Source organism: Ilyonectria robusta (assembly GCF_021365365.1).
Source record: "Ilyonectria robusta strain PMI_751 chromosome Unknown BGZ61scaffold_4, whole genome shotgun sequence".
In the NCBI taxonomy this organism is placed as follows: domain Eukaryota; kingdom Fungi; phylum Ascomycota; class Sordariomycetes; order Hypocreales; family Nectriaceae; genus Ilyonectria; species Ilyonectria robusta.
The window spans coordinates 1,274,887-1,290,611 of NW_025764438.1; the positions used below are offsets into that span (position 1 = coordinate 1,274,887).

General features: G+C 52.1%; 5 protein-coding genes across 5 annotated transcripts; 4 read left to right on the forward strand and 1 right to left on the reverse strand.

The window, feature by feature from the left end:
• Nucleotides 1-108: 108 nt before the first annotated feature.
• BGZ61DRAFT_528929 (SKIP/SNW domain-containing protein) lies at nt 109-1,914 on the forward strand (the record flags this gene model as incomplete). The annotated part of the gene is made up of 2 exons (XM_046253333.1): nt 109-1,686; nt 1,744-1,914. 2 exons carry the CDS (start codon nt 109-111, stop codon nt 1,912-1,914), a joined length of 1,749 nt encoding a protein of 582 aa, XP_046108457.1.
• Nucleotides 1,915-2,551: 637 nt separating this feature from the next.
• Nucleotides 2,552-5,041, forward strand: BGZ61DRAFT_164371 (galactose mutarotase-like domain-containing protein). Its single transcript, XM_046237500.1, has 5 exons — nt 2,552-3,343; nt 3,397-3,556; nt 3,604-3,642; nt 3,691-4,592; nt 4,653-5,041. Exons 1-5 carry the CDS (start codon nt 2,640-2,642, stop codon nt 4,858-4,860), a joined length of 2,013 nt encoding a protein of 670 aa, XP_046108458.1. The 5' UTR covers nt 2,552-2,639; the 3' UTR covers nt 4,861-5,041.
• Nucleotides 5,042-5,221: 180 nt separating this feature from the next.
• Nucleotides 5,222-7,367, reverse strand: BGZ61DRAFT_344216 (uncharacterized protein; the record flags this gene model as incomplete). Its single annotated transcript, XM_046239677.1, has 3 exons — nt 5,222-5,983; nt 6,039-6,583; nt 6,638-7,367. The coding sequence occupies 3 exons, from the start codon at nt 7,365-7,367 to the stop codon at nt 5,222-5,224; spliced, it is 2,037 nt and encodes a 678-aa protein (XP_046108459.1).
• A 3,165-nt stretch (nt 7,368-10,532) lies between these two features.
• On the forward strand, nt 10,533-11,942 carry BGZ61DRAFT_345467 (uncharacterized protein; the record flags this gene model as incomplete). Its single annotated transcript, XM_046239791.1, has 4 exons — nt 10,533-10,790; nt 10,838-10,984; nt 11,048-11,371; nt 11,442-11,942. 4 exons carry the CDS (start codon nt 10,533-10,535, stop codon nt 11,940-11,942), a joined length of 1,230 nt encoding a protein of 409 aa, XP_046108460.1.
• A 428-nt stretch (nt 11,943-12,370) lies between these two features.
• BGZ61DRAFT_528933 (uncharacterized protein) lies at nt 12,371-15,644 on the forward strand (the record flags this gene model as incomplete). The annotated part of the gene is made up of 2 exons (XM_046253334.1): nt 12,371-13,749; nt 13,796-15,644. 2 exons carry the CDS (start codon nt 12,371-12,373, stop codon nt 15,642-15,644), a joined length of 3,228 nt encoding a protein of 1,075 aa, XP_046108461.1.
• Nucleotides 15,645-15,725: the final 81 nt, after the last annotated feature.

A 15,725-nucleotide genomic window follows, 5' to 3' on the forward strand; every position in this document is an offset into this window, starting at 1 on the left:
GTGGCATGCATTCGGCGCTAAGCCACATTTAGCGCGTCGCCTCTTGAAATTCTAGGCTGGGCCGTGAACCTTCAAGCTTCAACCAACTTCATCCCAACCGACAACAAAATGACGTCGATCGCCGGGTCGCTTCAGGCCGCACTCCCCAAGCCCAAGTATACGGGTGAGGATGAGGAGGCTCCCGCGCGGGCGCAGCAGCGAGGCCCGCGCATCGTGGGCCCAGGCCAGCTCGACGAGACACAACTCGTCCTCAAGCGCTCCGGCCCTCCTCCTTACGGCCAACGAACTGGATGGCGACCGCGGTCGCAAGAGGATTTCGGCGATGGAGGCGCTTTCCCCGAGATTCCGGTTGCCCAGTACCCCCTAGACATGGGCAAGAAGGGCGCGACGACGAGCAACGCGCTGGCGATTCAGGTCGACTCCGAAGGCAAGGTCAAATTCGACGCCCTCGCACGACAGGGACACGGCGAGGGTCGCATCGTTCACACGTCATTCAAGGACCTGATCCCTCTACGACAACGCGCCGACGCGGGCGAGATCGATCTGTCACGGCCAGACAAGCAAACGGTGGAAGCCACAACAGAGAGGACCAAGAATGCCCTGGCAGCACTGGTCAGCGGCGCCGTGGCTACGCAGAAACCGAAACCAAACATTGGACAGCGGAGTGACCCGACCTTTGTGCGATATACCCCGGCGAACCACATGGGCGACAACTCGAAGAAGCAAGACCGCATCATGAAGATCGTTGAGCGACAACGCGACCCGTTGGAGCCCCCCAAGTTCAAGCACAAGAAGATTCCTCGTGGCCCTCCGTCACCGCCACCCCCAGTTATGCACTCGCCCCCACGAAAGCTCACGGCCGAAGACCAGGAGATGTGGAAGATTCCTCCCCCCGTCTCCAACTGGAAGAACCCCAAGGGTTTTACTGTGCCATTGGACAAGAGACTGGCAGCCGACGGCAGAGGATTACAGGACCTGGCTATCAGCGACAAGCATGCTCAGTTTGCTGAGGCTGTCAAGATGGCAGAGCGTCACGCCCGTGAGGAGGTCCAACAGCGAGCAATGATGCAACAGCGATTGGCGGAGAAGGAGAAGGCACAGAAGGAAGATAATCTTCGAGAGTTGGCCCAGAAAGCCAGAGAGGACCGCGCAGGTGCTCGCCGTGGACGAAGAGACTCTAGAGATTCGCGAGACTCGCGAGACTCGAGGTCACGATCGCGAAGCTACAGCGACTCTGGATCTGACCGGTCTGACAGTGAAGGAGAGGCGGTCAGAGAGCGTGTGAAGGCTCGACAGGATAAACAGCGAGACGAAGAGCGAAAGCTGCGACAGAACCGCATGGGCGCTGAGCGCCGAGCTCAGGTCATGGCCCGCGAACAGAACCGAGACATTTCGGAGAAGGTTGCGCTGGGCCTAGCGAAGCCTACACAATCTAAAGAAACCATGTACGACTCGAGGTTATTCAACCAGTCCAGTGGATTCGATAGTGGCTTCAACGAAGACAACCATTACGACAAGCCACTGTTTGCAGCGCAGGACGCAATCAGCAGCATCTACCGACCTCGACAAAACATGGACGACGATGATGCTGAGGGTGGTGACCAAGAGATGGCCAAGATTCAAAAGGCTAGCCGGTTTGGTGACGCGTTGGGCAAGGGTACTTTCAAGGGCGCCGCCGACGTTGAGGTCAGTTTGTCTACGTTCTCTTCCCGTAATGGATTTTTGCTAACTAAACAATTACAGGCGCGCGAGGGACCAGTTCAGTTTGAGAAGGATTCAGTAGACCCGTTTAATGTGGACAAGTTTTTGTCCGAGGTGGACCAAACCTCGTCGTCCAAGCGAGGCTACGGTTTGCAGGAAGAAGAGAGCCGCCAGTCAAAGCGGCCGCGTGTCGACGACGATGACGAGGATTAAGGATATCGGCTGCTCGGTATGTCATTGTACCAATAGACTCTGGTTGGGGGCGTCAATAAACATGTTCATGCGAGTAGCTTCGCGTCCCTTGTCGAATTCTGTCGCCTCGGGTCATCACAGAAACCTGGTGTCCAGAAGATCCGATGATCCGAGCGAGGCACTCGGTCCATGTCGTACCGTATGCTTTGCCAGGTGTCTTCTAGTCCCGCAATTGGCCGTCTTCATACGTGGAAATATCTCCAACTTCTCCGCACCGCGGAACGACTGCGTCGATTTGCGGGGTCTAATATCCGAGCCCTCGACGCTCGACGAACCTGTGATGAAATTTGCAGGCCACCGCCTTGGGAACCGCACCACCAGAACTGCGGCATGCCAGATCTGTGCCATAGTCCGCTCTTGGCTCCCGGTCGTTTCGGCCCTCTTTGGCCCGATGGCCGAGGGTTGACGGTGAGTCCCCCCATTTTGGGTTGTCGTCTAAACCTGAACTGATGCGATCGGCAGCTCCCCACGGGGTAGCTCACGAGCTACTCCAGAGATTTGGCTCACCAGACCGTCTGGTCAATTCCCCCACAAACGAACGATGGGGGTGGCTGTGGGGTTGGGACGGGGAAGGGGACGGGGAATGGGGAGGCATCTTGTTTATAAGGTCGCGTCGAGCATCTCGAATCGGGGTTTGATCAGCAGCCCTGGAAGCTCTCCCTTCATCCCTGTCAATCGCCAGCAAAATGAAGTTTCCGAAGCTCTCGACAACTCTCCTCGTCTCGCTGCTTCAGGCACCCCAATGGGCGGCCGCGAAGTTGGCAGCAAATGAGACCGACACCAACCTCGTCATCGCCAACGACCGGCTCTATGCTGCCGTGGCGAAGAATGGAGGCTCCATCGTCACCCTCACTCTCGATGGGCAGAACCTGTTGGGAACACGCTCGGGAGCCACCGGCCAGGGCCCGTACCTTGACTGCTACTGCACCCCGGCCGGATTCTGGACTCCCGGGTCTGTCAATCCAACCTATAAGCTGTTCAAGGGAACCGACTCCTCCGGCACCGACTACGGCGGCATCATGATGTCCGACACCTATACTCAGACCGGCCAAGTCCTCCAGCAGTACTGGTTCCTTCGAGACGGAGAGACGGGCCTGCATACGTTTAGCAGAGTGGCGTACCACAATGAGACGACGCCGTTCTTGCGCAACCTGCAGGAGATGCGCACTCTGTTCCGCCCGAACAGCAACATTTGGACTCATCTCCTCACAAACGAGAATCAGTATGCGCCGCTGCCTGGAAATGCGGCCAAGGCCAGCCAGGTCGTGGTGCAGGATGCGACCTGGGATATGAGCGCCGCGCCGAACGATGCCTACGTTCAACAGGAGTCTGATTACTTCACAAAGTACACTTTCCAGGATACATGGAGAGATGTCACAGCCTATGGAATGTAAGTTGAATTAGAAGCGACATTGATAGAGCTGGCTGACCTGGACATGATAGGTTTGCGGACGGCTCGAACACCGACGACGGCAAGACTTACGGAGCTTGGATGGTCATGAACACCAAGGACACCTATTTCGGCGGACCTTTGCACTCGGATCTCACAGTTGACGGAATTGTCTACAACTACATCAGCTCCAACCACCACGGTGACCAGACGGTGAGTGGCTATGCACTGTCAGTTGAGCATGAGCTAACATACCGCAGCCAAACATTACCAACGGCTTTGACCGAACCTTTGGACCTGTAAGTCTCCCAGAAACCCACATGACGGCTCTTTCTAACAAATAGTAGCAATACTTCCACTTCAACAGCTTCCCCGCCGACACTGATATCCTGACCGCTCACGCCGACGCCGTGCAGTATGCCGACCCTGAGTGGAACGCCGACTTTTACGACTCCATTGCCGAGCATGTTCCCAACTATGTGACATCGAAGAAGCGTGGTACCTTTAAGCTCAAAGCCAGTATCCCCAAGGGTGCCAAGAACGCCATTGCAGTGCTCGCTCAGGAAGGCGTTGACTTCCAGGACAATGTCTTCGATACCTCGGCATATCAGTACTGGGGCGACATTGACAAAAACGGCTATGCCAGCATCCCCATGGTCAAGGCGGGCACATACCGTTTGACTATTTATGCCGATGGCGTCTTTGGGCAATTCACACAGGACAAGATTAAGATCAAGTCAGGGAAGACAGAGACCACGAAAGTGACGTGGAAGGAAGAAGCCGCCGGCAAGGAACTTTGGCGCATCGGCACTCCAGACAAGTCGTCTGGCGAATACCGCCACGGTTACGAGCGCGACACCGAGCACCCGCTCCAGCCGGAGCAGTACCGCATCTACTGGGCTGCATACGACTTCCCCAACGACTTCCCCGAAGGCGTGCGGTTCAAGGTCGGCGAGAGCGATGTGGGCCAAGACCTAAACTACGTGCACTGGAGCGTCTTTGGCGGGCGCGCGAACTCGGTGCGGACCGAGGAGTACGTGGGTAACGGCGACGTGAACAACTGGACCATCGCCTTTGATCTCAAGGACTCGCAGATCCGACGGAAGGACAAGGCGACGTTCACTGTTCAGCTTGCGGGCGCCAAGACAGCGGCTGGTAACACGGATGTGTATAATGCCTCGGAGCCGCACTCCAACCTGAAGTATACCGTGAATGTCAACGGAAAGGACCTCAAGCCCTGGGTCATCCCGTAAGTCGATTCTTGAATTGTGTGTGTGAAAGCAACACTTGCTAACGATTGACATGGCAGATACTATCACAGCAGTTCGTGTGCGGTTCGATCTGCTGTCATCTGCTACAACATTGCGCAAAAGTTTGTCTTTGACGCGGGTCTTCTCAAAAAGGGCGAGAACGAGATCGTATTGAGTCTGCCGTATAACGCTACTGACTACGAGTCAGCTTTGTTGCCGTCCTCTGTGTATGTGCAGTACGACGCACTGCGGTTGGAGATCAAATAAGCTGCCTATGTGTCAGTGTCAATTGTGATGCTGATGGTAGTCGCTCTCAGCACGAGGCTGGGAGCGGGATTGGCAACGGGATTGAGATCGAGCCTCATGCCGACCGGGATGAATTATCGGTTATCGGCCTTTGTCATCTTCACTCCAAAATAGATTAATACCAAAGACGTGAAATGTGATGTGATTACTGGAAGTGAGCTAGAAGAACTATGAGAGGAAGACAAGCGAGTGGTGATTGTGAATGGATCGTCCCCAACGATTCTTGCTACATGTATGTATGCCACCCTGAGATAATGGGACGAAGAATAAGATCTTAGAAAAAGTCCTGATTTCCTGGGCGTGGTTGTGCAATTCCTTGCCCTTAGTTCTGCGTATCCAGCCAGAAGACCTTCGGCTCGAAACCCGGCATTTTCAGATAGTCATCAGCAGAGACTATCTCGCCAGTTTCCAAGTTGGTGACAATGATCTGGACATTGCCATTTTCGGCGTCTCCCTGTCGTAGTTTATCTGCAACCCTTTCTGCACTCAACACCCTGGATGCTTCAGGCTGTTGACATCGGCGCGTACTCCGCCGTCCAGAATTGGCTGCTCCAGGGCCCATCCCTAGACGAGTGATCTGCCCGATGAAGTCTGGATTGCCGACTACATCTACTGCGAATGACTTGGCTTGGGGTGTGAACACGTCGATTCGATAACTGGAATCAGTGCAGCCAACGCCAGAGAATACCACGTAAGGGACCTTCTTAGTAGCCGGGGCCGCTGCAAGCTTTGCCGAGACATTTACTGCTTGAGGTTGTTCTGCAGGCAAACTAATGGCCCGGCCGCCGCTCGGTTCCGGTGTAGGGAACACTACTGGTGGCGTGAAAACATCCTTGGAAAGGGGCGGAGCGTACATATACCCCAAAGCCCGAGTGTCTTTGGCCATGTCGCCAATGGTGGTATATTTCCATCTGCGGGGATCATCATAGGACACTTTGGTACCATTGTCCATGAAGGGCTGCAGGGGGAAGCTTGACGTATACTGGCTGCCAGGGTGAGATTCCATGAATATGCCCGCGAGGCGGTCCATGTTGGCATGGTACGAGAGGAAGATGGGATCAAATGCCGTGTAAGTGTTGTCCGCCTAATGCATTGTTAGAATGTGCAGAGGTTTAATAGATCATTATTGGGAGTCTTACCATATCTGGGCCGATGAAGCCATGGAAGTTATCGTGAACCTGTTCAAAGAGTCCATCAAAGTCGAAGCGGTGAGGATACCAATCATTTGGATTATTGTCTCCAAATTTTAGAATAAATGCCCATGGTTTCCCGTAAGATTCTGCCGTCTTTGAGGAGGTGTACGTCGACTGGCTCAATGCATGGGTGATTTGCTCGTGGTACAATTTGAAGAGACTAATCTTTTCGGCCCACTCAGGAGACTTGTCTCTTTCCGAAAGGAAGGGGTAGCGCGTCACATAGCGGTTTCCAGGAAATTTCGACTCGCCGTCCAGAGACAAGGCGTATTTGAGCGGATTGCATCGGGTTTTCTGATCCTCTGGGGAGATGTAGTGATCGTCAAAGAAGACGGACGGAACACCTGCGAATGTGGAGTCCTGAGTCACTGCATCAACACCATAGCCGTTCCAATAAGGGATCGGAAAGTCAATGAGTTCTTCGACGTATGTCAAGTAGGCTCGGTGCCACATGAAAGTTGCCTCCTGATAGTGAAGACACCAGTGTGCGTCTGTGTATTGGTTAGTTTAGCTGCCCAGGCCACGCCCTCACTGAGTGAACTTACGAATTCGTCCAAGTTCTTGCCACTTGGAGCCAAGTTCGCCCACGCCCAAGACATTCTCAAGTTTGGACTGGTAGACGGCGAGCTCCTCTGGACTGAGGCTCATGATGTCCCGCCGAACGCGATAGTTTGGAATAGGCTCCGGTGATTTCGGGATGATTACCTTGGGATAAACAACGGATGATGAATTCAGCGGAAACCCGTTGTGAGCCCAAGTGCGGAGAGTTTCCAACGCCTCTTCTGGCCAGTAGTCCTGCGGATCCGCGGTGATGGGCATGGATTTCGAGCGGAGGTGTTGGTAGATGGATTCGATGCTATCTTTCACGGCACCGTAATCGTCGAGTGCCAAGGATCCATAGTGATTCATGGCCTTGACCCAATCCTTACCTGCCTCTTTTCTTTTCGCTTCAGGGATCCAATAGGGTATCGTGAATAGGGCAAGTACATCATCTTCCCACGTGGGATAGGCCGGGGACTTGACAGCGTTCGAGGTGAGCGACAATGCATCACTGGCTTGGGCTTTCTTGACAAAAGGACAACCGCCATTAGCTGGAACTGCGGTGGAAGATTTCGATGAGCCTTGACAAGGAAGGACTAAGAGCGACGGTCGTGGAAGATGTGCGATTGAAAGAGGTCCATTTGGCTCAGAGGAAATAACTGGAACGAGCTCTGGATTGACACTTGCGAGATTGCGTGTCCACTCGAGGAGGAAGTTTTGACCACGAGCCGGCATTGGTTGGACTCTTCCTTCCGCTGTCATCTCCAGAAACGGACTGTCGTACGGAATGCTCAATGCGTACGGCATGGAGGAGTCGAACTCATCAAGCGGTAGAGGTCGGTAGATGCGTCGCCGCGATTCCGCTAGAGAAAGGTAGGATACCAGGGCTTCAGCCTTGGTTTCCTCTCCTCCAAGGTAACCTTCTATCGCCTCGAAATATTTGGCGATATTTTGCTGGTGTGTAGCAAGATCAAGCTTGAGAAGCTGGATGAACTGGTACTCTGGGCTGTCCGCGATCCCAGCCTTCACGTAGGATGAGTTGGTGACGTTGGTGATGAATTGCGCATCCAAGTCGTAGGTTGTGCCATTCCAAGTTGTCTTCTGCGGAACATATTGCATCAAGATACCGCGTCTCCACGAATAGATAGGATTCCAGAAGTCGAGCATCATGAGAGCGTTGAAGGTGTTGGCAGAAAACAAGCCAAGCCACTTGTTTGGACCAAGCTTCTTCAGCGTTTGCATCTTCGCAACGCCTTGGGCATCCTCATTTGAGGCATGCAGAATGTTGAACTGAGCTTGGCCCTCGTTGTCTTGAAGAATAACTCTGAATGCAAGAACCTTCTCACCTGGAAGGTACTCCCTTTCGTCTCCACCAAGTGCTGTAAGTGGAAGTTCCACGTAACCTGGGGGCTTTGACTCAGATTTGACGACATTGATGCGTTGCAGGATGGATAGACCCAGTGCTTTGGCAGCGGTCTGGTAATCTTCCTCGGTGACGGAGACATTCAATGTTGGGGCGTCACTCTGTGGAAGTCTGTCGTTAGCCAAAGGCATGTTTTAAATATCTGTCGGGTAGGACGTACTAATAAATTGAAAAGATTAGAACTAAGCAGTTCGTTGTCATAAAAGTGATCCAACGGAATACTGAAGCTTTTGTCGTCGGGGTTCATCTTGGCAGCCACCATGTTGACAGTAGTGGTCAGAAACAGATGCGCTGCCCATCGCGGAATATTCTTCGGTGATTCGAGGAGGCCAGTGGGAGAGAAAAAGTCGTTCTTCACTCGTCGGACGGACCATACGCTGACACCATCGGTGATCATTTCTTCCAAAACATCTGGACCCTCGGTCAGTTGAGAAAGGATGTCGCCACCCGGTTGTGTGAGATATGGCGCTGCCATGAACTCCTTGTTGTTTTCGTCGGTGAAACAGGCGGTGAAGTCGATAGTCGCACTCTTATTAAACCAGTGGATCCAGGGCCTAGAATCAGAACTTAGTAGTTATCCTTCTTGTTGACCATCAAACTTACGCGTGGAGCTCCTTCATGACGCAAGCCCCATTCACATGGCCATTGAATGGGCCAAGGTATTGATTGGCACCAAAAGCATCCATTGAGTTGCCAAAGTAGTTCCATGTATTTGTTCCGTTGATTTTATCTCTCTGGTCCCATGAGTCAGTGAGGTAGACATCTTCAACACGCCCGAATTTGTACTGTACCTGGTAGAAGCGGAAAGTGAGCCCGTCCCATGAAGCAACCTGGAGGAACTTGGTACTGTCTGATAGAAAGGCCGAGCCGACAATGCAAAGGGTCCATTCCTTCGTCGACAAGTCGAATGCACTGCTATTGTTCCCGGTAGAGTGAACAATGGCGACTAGTCGTATGTGTGGATTAAACCAGTCTTCCTTTGGCACGTCTCCGACTGTTACAGCGCTACCGTCCGCTACCATGAACGTATGCAGCTCGACCGGCGGCGGCTTCGCCTTTGACTGATCTGCAATCGTGAGTATACACCATTGGGGTAGCAAGCAACATGTACTCACTCCAGAAGACAGTGATGAGGTCGTTGAAGGTGTCGATGGAGGCATTGTCACCCATTTGCAACCACTTGCCGAAATGGTCCACAAAATTGGCGTTCAAGAAGTCCTGGCTTGCCAGGTGATCCCTGTCGTCAAGTCCATTACGAGTAAACTCGCGGTAGTACAAAGGGGGAGGCATGTCCTTGGACGGGAGTGCAACTCTCAGACGATTGCTTGTGATTGTGCGAGGAATCGGTTGTGTGGTGGGAGACTAATTCCTTCCTTCTCCAGCATATATAGGCTAGGAACCGGATTTAACCAAGTCAGAGGTGTCGGCCGTGATTTCTCAGTAAGGAAACTACGGCATGTGCAGATAGGGTGAAGGAATAAAGAGAGAACATCCCTGCAAATTCTCTGGGAATCTTACATGTGTAGCCAAGGCAGAATCGAGGTGGTTGCATGCATATGTTGAGTCTAGGAGGAACGGGTCAGACGCGGGGCCGCTTTTGAAGCCCCCTAGCACTAACGATACTGGTATGTACTACTTCAGCCGCAAAAAGCCATTTCGATTTGCCCATTCTAAACACCGGAGCGGTGAGGACACTTGTAGCATTCTGGGCTGGTTGAGATGCACATAGAGCTTGTTGAGACGCAGAGGAAAGACAAGACGCGGGCGTTGAGAAGAATCCAGTTTAGTCCATTCCCTTGGCTCTGGCATGTCTAACTTGAGTGGCTAGCGGGACTCAATAGTTCCAGGTGTTTCCACATGAGGCTGAGACATTGGCGGGGTCTTGCAGCATGTAATCCTATCTCTCAAGCTGATGATTGGAACATTTCATGCCGGCAGTACTCCTCCCCGCTATCTAGAGTGCCACAGAATTGGGCTCGGGCCGCTCAAGCAAATCCTAAGCTCAGCACTAGTGACTTGATAGACGAACGTGCCAGTAAACTACTGGTTCTGCTCTTGTCCGCCTACGACATACCTGCAGCTCTCGGATACCATGACAACTCAGGTGACTGGATTATGCACATATAGAGCCTCCTAGTGGACTGAACGCTTTTGTATTGGTTGTCTTGGCGTCAACGTGGCTTGCTGAAACATTACACGAGCTTCTCCCTGCATAGTACAATGTACCATATTTCAAGAATGTGATCGTCTTAGAAGCGGTGACAAGGCGGGGTAAGAGTTCAACAGCTGGCATTCCAGGAGCCACTGCAGGATTGGGACGGACATCAAGTGATTCTTGTATCATTGAGAGTAGTAGATCCTGCTCGAGCATAAGAGCGATTATCTTCTCTCTAGGTGATTCCATTAGAGCCCACTTTGCACAATCCACTCCAATCCCCCTCTTTTGACATTCTATCAATCTTCAAACAATCTCCAACATGTCCGTGAGCATCCAGAAGCTTGCCAAATTCGATCCTCCTGGGTATCCTGATGTCGACGACGGCCTCACCGACCCACAGAAGCTTGCATGGTCTCAGAAGATTTCCGACTGGATGGACTTCGAGATTGCGGGCGACGACGAATCCGGACAACGTAGCGGCCGTACCAAGCTCCCTCAGTTCTTCAACGGTACCGTCACTGCTTACGATGTCTCGCAGCAGCCGGCAGCTATTACCTGGATTGGATTCCCAAACTTGGTGAGTTAAGCTCCTTTCATAAAGAACTACAGCTCATTTTGCGACAGGTACGAGTCCGCTACCCCAATGCGCCTCGGCGATGGAAGGAAGCCGACAGCACCAGGGACAACCAGGACGAGTATTTGGAGTGGTCTGTCAAGAAGGACGACGACGGGAACATCCAAACAGTCACATTTACTTGTGAAGGTCCTGAGGTCAGTCCATCTTTTGAGTACGTACCGCATGGTAAAATACTAAAAAAAAAAACCCTCTGGTAGTACTGGGAGTTCTTGGTCCAGAATCAGCCTGACAAGCTCAACTCCTTGTATTTGGCTATGAACCCAGACTTCAAAGGCGAGATGAAGCCGTCGGATTGGTGGCATGGTAAGAGGTATAACGCAGAGAACAAGTGGAATGTTTCCACCACAACTGGGACCATTGCACACCTCGTCCAGAGGAACAACACACTCTCGGCTGAAGTGGATATTGCAGCCCAGGGTACTGTTATCCGCAAAGACAAGGACGGAAAGATCATCACGGATCAGACGAAGCTCATCAATTGTTCGGCTTACGGACAACCAAAGCGCAATTCGGACCCTGTGGTAAGCCCTCCAATCGTCTACCTTCTAAATTAACGACATGGATGCGCTAACAGTCGCGCCTCTCATCCAGATTGGCAGCGCCATCAACGCTCTCGCTCGAAAGGGTGCTTCTGTCTCGATTGCCAACCCGGTTGCGCTCTACATCCATCATTTCTCCACGAGCAACTTCCAGCTTGATGTCGAGGGAACGGGCGAGAACATGATTGACGTCCCCGAGGGTACGTTCAACTGGCAGAGGGGAGACATTGACAAGAATATGGGTTTGAGACTGCAGGTCAAGATCTCCGATGGAGTTTTGGGGACCGGCCCGGACAACAAGGGCCGGCAGTTGAATGTCAGCGATATCGTGGACAGCAAAACCGGAACCAACATCATGTACGGGGCTCAGTTCGCCGAATACATCACCATGACAGTGAAGGGCGTGGCTATCGCTGGAGGGAAGCCTGCGGATCCGCTGCCTTGCTTTCGGTGGCAAGCTTTGGCTGCGAATGGGGAATTGGCTATGATGGCAGCTGATGTTGCGCCGTGTGATGCTTCAACTGCTAAGCATACACCTGGTACTAGACTGTAATGCAGCGAGAATCTACTTGGGAGAATTTAATCCTTAGAGGTACAGCCCTGCTCACTCAGCCGAGTACTTGACACCTCCAGCAGAGATTATTTCGCGTCAATATTCCAAGTACAATTTCAAGTAGCGTAAACAATACTGGAATCCATTCGGCTTTTGAGCTTTGGAATGCGTACTGTTGTGGCTGTGATGTACACATTGCCCAAGGTGACGGGTTTGTGGCGAGGTGCATACTGCAGCCATTGACCGCCTGATGATTGCAGCCTTATCCAGAGCTGAACTTCCCTTCTCCAACAAACAATTCTCTCTGCATCAGCACCAACGCTCGATAGCGGAATAGAGCCAAATCGTCATTTTCCCTACGGCCGCTAGAGTAAGTTACGCGACCTTTCTGGATGTTGGGCGGTAAGTGGTGAACGTGACTACAGGCCATGGAAGCACTCGGTGCTGCTGCAAGCGTTATCGCGGTGCTTCAGCTGTCTACGAGCGTCATTGAGTACATCAACGCTGCTTCTGGAGCAAAGAAAGAACGTCGAGAACTCCGCGGGGAGATACGAGCCTGCACACAAATTCTTCAAGAGCTGAGAGATGAAGCTGGTGATTCGGAGGAAGGCCAGAGGTGGCAAAGCACAATAAATGCTCTGGAGGAGCCAGGCGCACCTCTCGGACGTCTGTGGGCTGTATTAACCATAATGGCGGTTAAATTACAGCCAAAGAGAGGCCTGAAGAAGATTGCGGAGACCTTGAAATGGCCCTTTGAAGAGAAGGAACTGGGAAAGCTGATGGACATCATCCACCGTGAACTTGGCCTACTACAAGTAGCTTTGGCCAACAACTCTCGCAAGCTGATTGCGGATATCCACAGAAGCAAGGTGGAGAATACGGCACAGTTAGCAGAGTTGATCGCACTCGTCCAAACCAACTCTAAAGACAACCACGATGGGATCCAAGAGCTAAAGGACCAGTTGACTCTCTTTCATGGGTCTCAGAATGACCTAAGAGACGGCATTAATCGACTAGAGCTTCAAAACGACGACCGGGAAACTGCTGAAGAGCGCGCCCTGGCTTTGAACTGGTTGAGTCTGGTCGATTTTACAAGCCAGCAGACCGACTCCACCCGTCGACACCAGAGAGGTACAGGACAGTGGCTCCTGGACTCCCAGGAGTACAAATCATGGTACGAGGCTGAAAACCAGACGCTCTTTTGCCCTGGGATCCCAGGAGCCGGCAAGACCATCCTCACATCAGTTGTGATCAACGATTTGGCTGACCGAAGCCGAGACGATACCTCTGTTGGACTGGCTTACCTCTATTGCAACTTTCGACGAGAGGGCGAGCAGAAGATGGAAAATTTCCTTGCGAGTTTAGTCCGACAACTTTCTCAGAAACATGCCCGTCTTCCAGACACTGTGAAGTCCATCTACCAACGACACAAGGGTGAGGGGACACGGCCATCAGTGGTAGAACTCTCCAAAGCCCTCAAACTGGTGACGGATATGTATTCCAGGGTCTTTGTCGTTGTTGACGCTCTCGACGAATGCCAAAAAGTCGATGGATCTCGTGGAAAGCTCCTTTCAGAACTATTTGACTTGCAAGCTAGTCATGGAGTCAACATATTCGCAACCTCAAGGTTCATCCCAGAGATTGTGGACGAATTTTCGGAGGGCGCATCATTGGAGATTCGTGCTAGTCCTGAAGATGTCTTGGCATATCTCGATGGTAACATGTCTCGACTCCCACGATTTGTGCTCCAGAACCAAACACTTCAGGATGAAATTAAGACCAAAATCGTCGAAGCTGTGGATGGGATGTACGTAAACCCATATACGTGTTCAGGACACCACTGACTCTCCTAGGTTTTTGCTCGCGCAGCTTCATCTAGATTCATTGATTGGAAAGACAGTCCCAAAGGCTGTACGTACAACACTACAGAAGCTTTCGACCGGATCAAATGCATATGATCATGCATATGACCGTATTGTGGAGAGAATTGAAGGACAGATCAAAGATCAAGAGGATCTTGCAAAACAAGCTGTATCATGGATCGTCTGCTCGGAGACCGAACTAACCACCCTGCAACTTCAACACGCCCTCGCAGTCGAGATAGGGGAGCCTCAGTTCGACAAAGAGAACATGCCCCATGTTGATGACATAGTTTCGGTGTGCGCCGGGCTGGTTACCGTGGATGAACACACCAAGATCATCCGTTTGGTTCACTTCACCACCCAAGAATATTTTCGGCGCTCAAAAGCAACGTGGATTCAGAACGCGGCCCATGTCAACATTGCAAGAGTATGCCTTACCTATCTCTGCTTCGACATCTTTCGCGATGGGGTTTGTGTCCATTACAAAGACTTCCAGGAGCGTCTAGATAAATACCCCCTATTCAAGTATGCCTCACATTACTTAGGAATTCATGCTGTCGTGGCTTCGCTTCCACCTCTAGAACTTATGGAATTTTTAGAGTGTGATTCAGCAGTGGAAGCATCGTTCCAAGCACTGTTGGTTGGCAAGCTGAGCTGGTCACACCCTAGCTACACCCTTCAGCTTGGCAAGAAGTCCCGAGGTCTACATTACGCATCAGTCTTTGGGCTGGATGAGGCGGTGACTATGCTCTTAGACCGCCAGCACCATGTCGATGTAGAAGATGGACATGGTAGGACACCACTGTCATTTGCCGCCGAGAATGGCCATATCGCTATCATAAAGCTATTGCTTGGTCGAGGTGCAAAGGTAGACTCGATGGCGAGTGGTGTGGAGAATGGCCGGACACCTCTTTCATTTGCCGCCGAGGGGGCTCAAGAGGACTCAGTCAAACTACTTCTTGAACAAGGTGCGAACCCCAACTCTCAAGAGTATGTCGTACCTCGAGGGTGGGAACGGGCAAAAAGTGAAGATGGCAAAGTTTACTATGTCAATCATTTCTCGGGAACAACAACATGGTCTGACCCTCGATATGACACCAACTTACCAGAAGGTTGGGAACGACGAATAGCACCTAACGAGCGCCCCTACTATGTGGATCACAACACGAGAATGACTAGTTGGGATGCTCCACAGCAAACAGTCAGCAATCTTGAAAAGTCGAAGCTAGATGGCGGGCGTACGCCGTTGCTTTATGCTGTCATAGGAGACAAGCTTTCGGTAGTAAAGGTGCTACTTGCTGTGGATGACATCGACATAAACAAGGTTGACAACATAGGTCGTACGCCTCTCCACCATGCAGTCATGTGTGGGCACCGCCCAATTTTCGAGCTGCTATTTGCCAGAGATGAAATAGTTGTCGATGTCAGGGATATCGTGGGATCCACAGCGTTCTCGGCAGCGGCTTCCCGAGACGAATTATGGTACATGGAGCAACTACTCGCGGCCGAGAGGGTTGATCCAGATCAGAAAGACAACTTTGGATCTACGCCACTTCAACATGCGGCCGGACGTGGCCATATAGCCATGGTTGAGCGGCTACTCGCGACTCACAGGGTCGATCCGGGCGGGAGAGACTGTATTGGCCGAACGCCGCTGTCATGTGCGGCCGAAAAGGGTCACGGAGCGATAGTTGAGCTATTGCTTGCAACTAAGAGGGTCGACCCTACCTTGAAAGACGTCACGGGACAGACGCCGTTTGATTACGCTGTTGCCGCAGGAGACGAAAGTAGCGTAAGAGCGCTGACCTCATATGGGGAGTCGCTGGGTCCAGGTGTGTGAGCTAGCCTACCAGCAACTCAATTGAGAGATGACCAGATGTTGAGATCGATAACTGAATATATTATCAGTTAGCGAATGTGA

What these genes read in the sequence shown, in the direction of transcription:
- BGZ61DRAFT_164371 (XM_046237500.1), top strand. Translation starts at nt 2,640, where the DNA reads ATGAAGTTTCCGAAGCTCTCGACAACTCTCCTCGTCTCGCTGCTTCAG. An exon ending in ACCACCACGGTGACCAGACG is followed by an intron (nt 3,557 to 3,603) that starts GTGAGTGGCTAT and finishes AACATACCGCAG; the next exon opens with CCAAACATTACCAACGGCTT. An exon ending in CTCAAGCCCTGGGTCATCCC is followed by an intron (nt 4,593 to 4,652) that starts GTAAGTCGATTC and finishes TTGACATGGCAG; the next exon opens with ATACTATCACAGCAGTTCGT.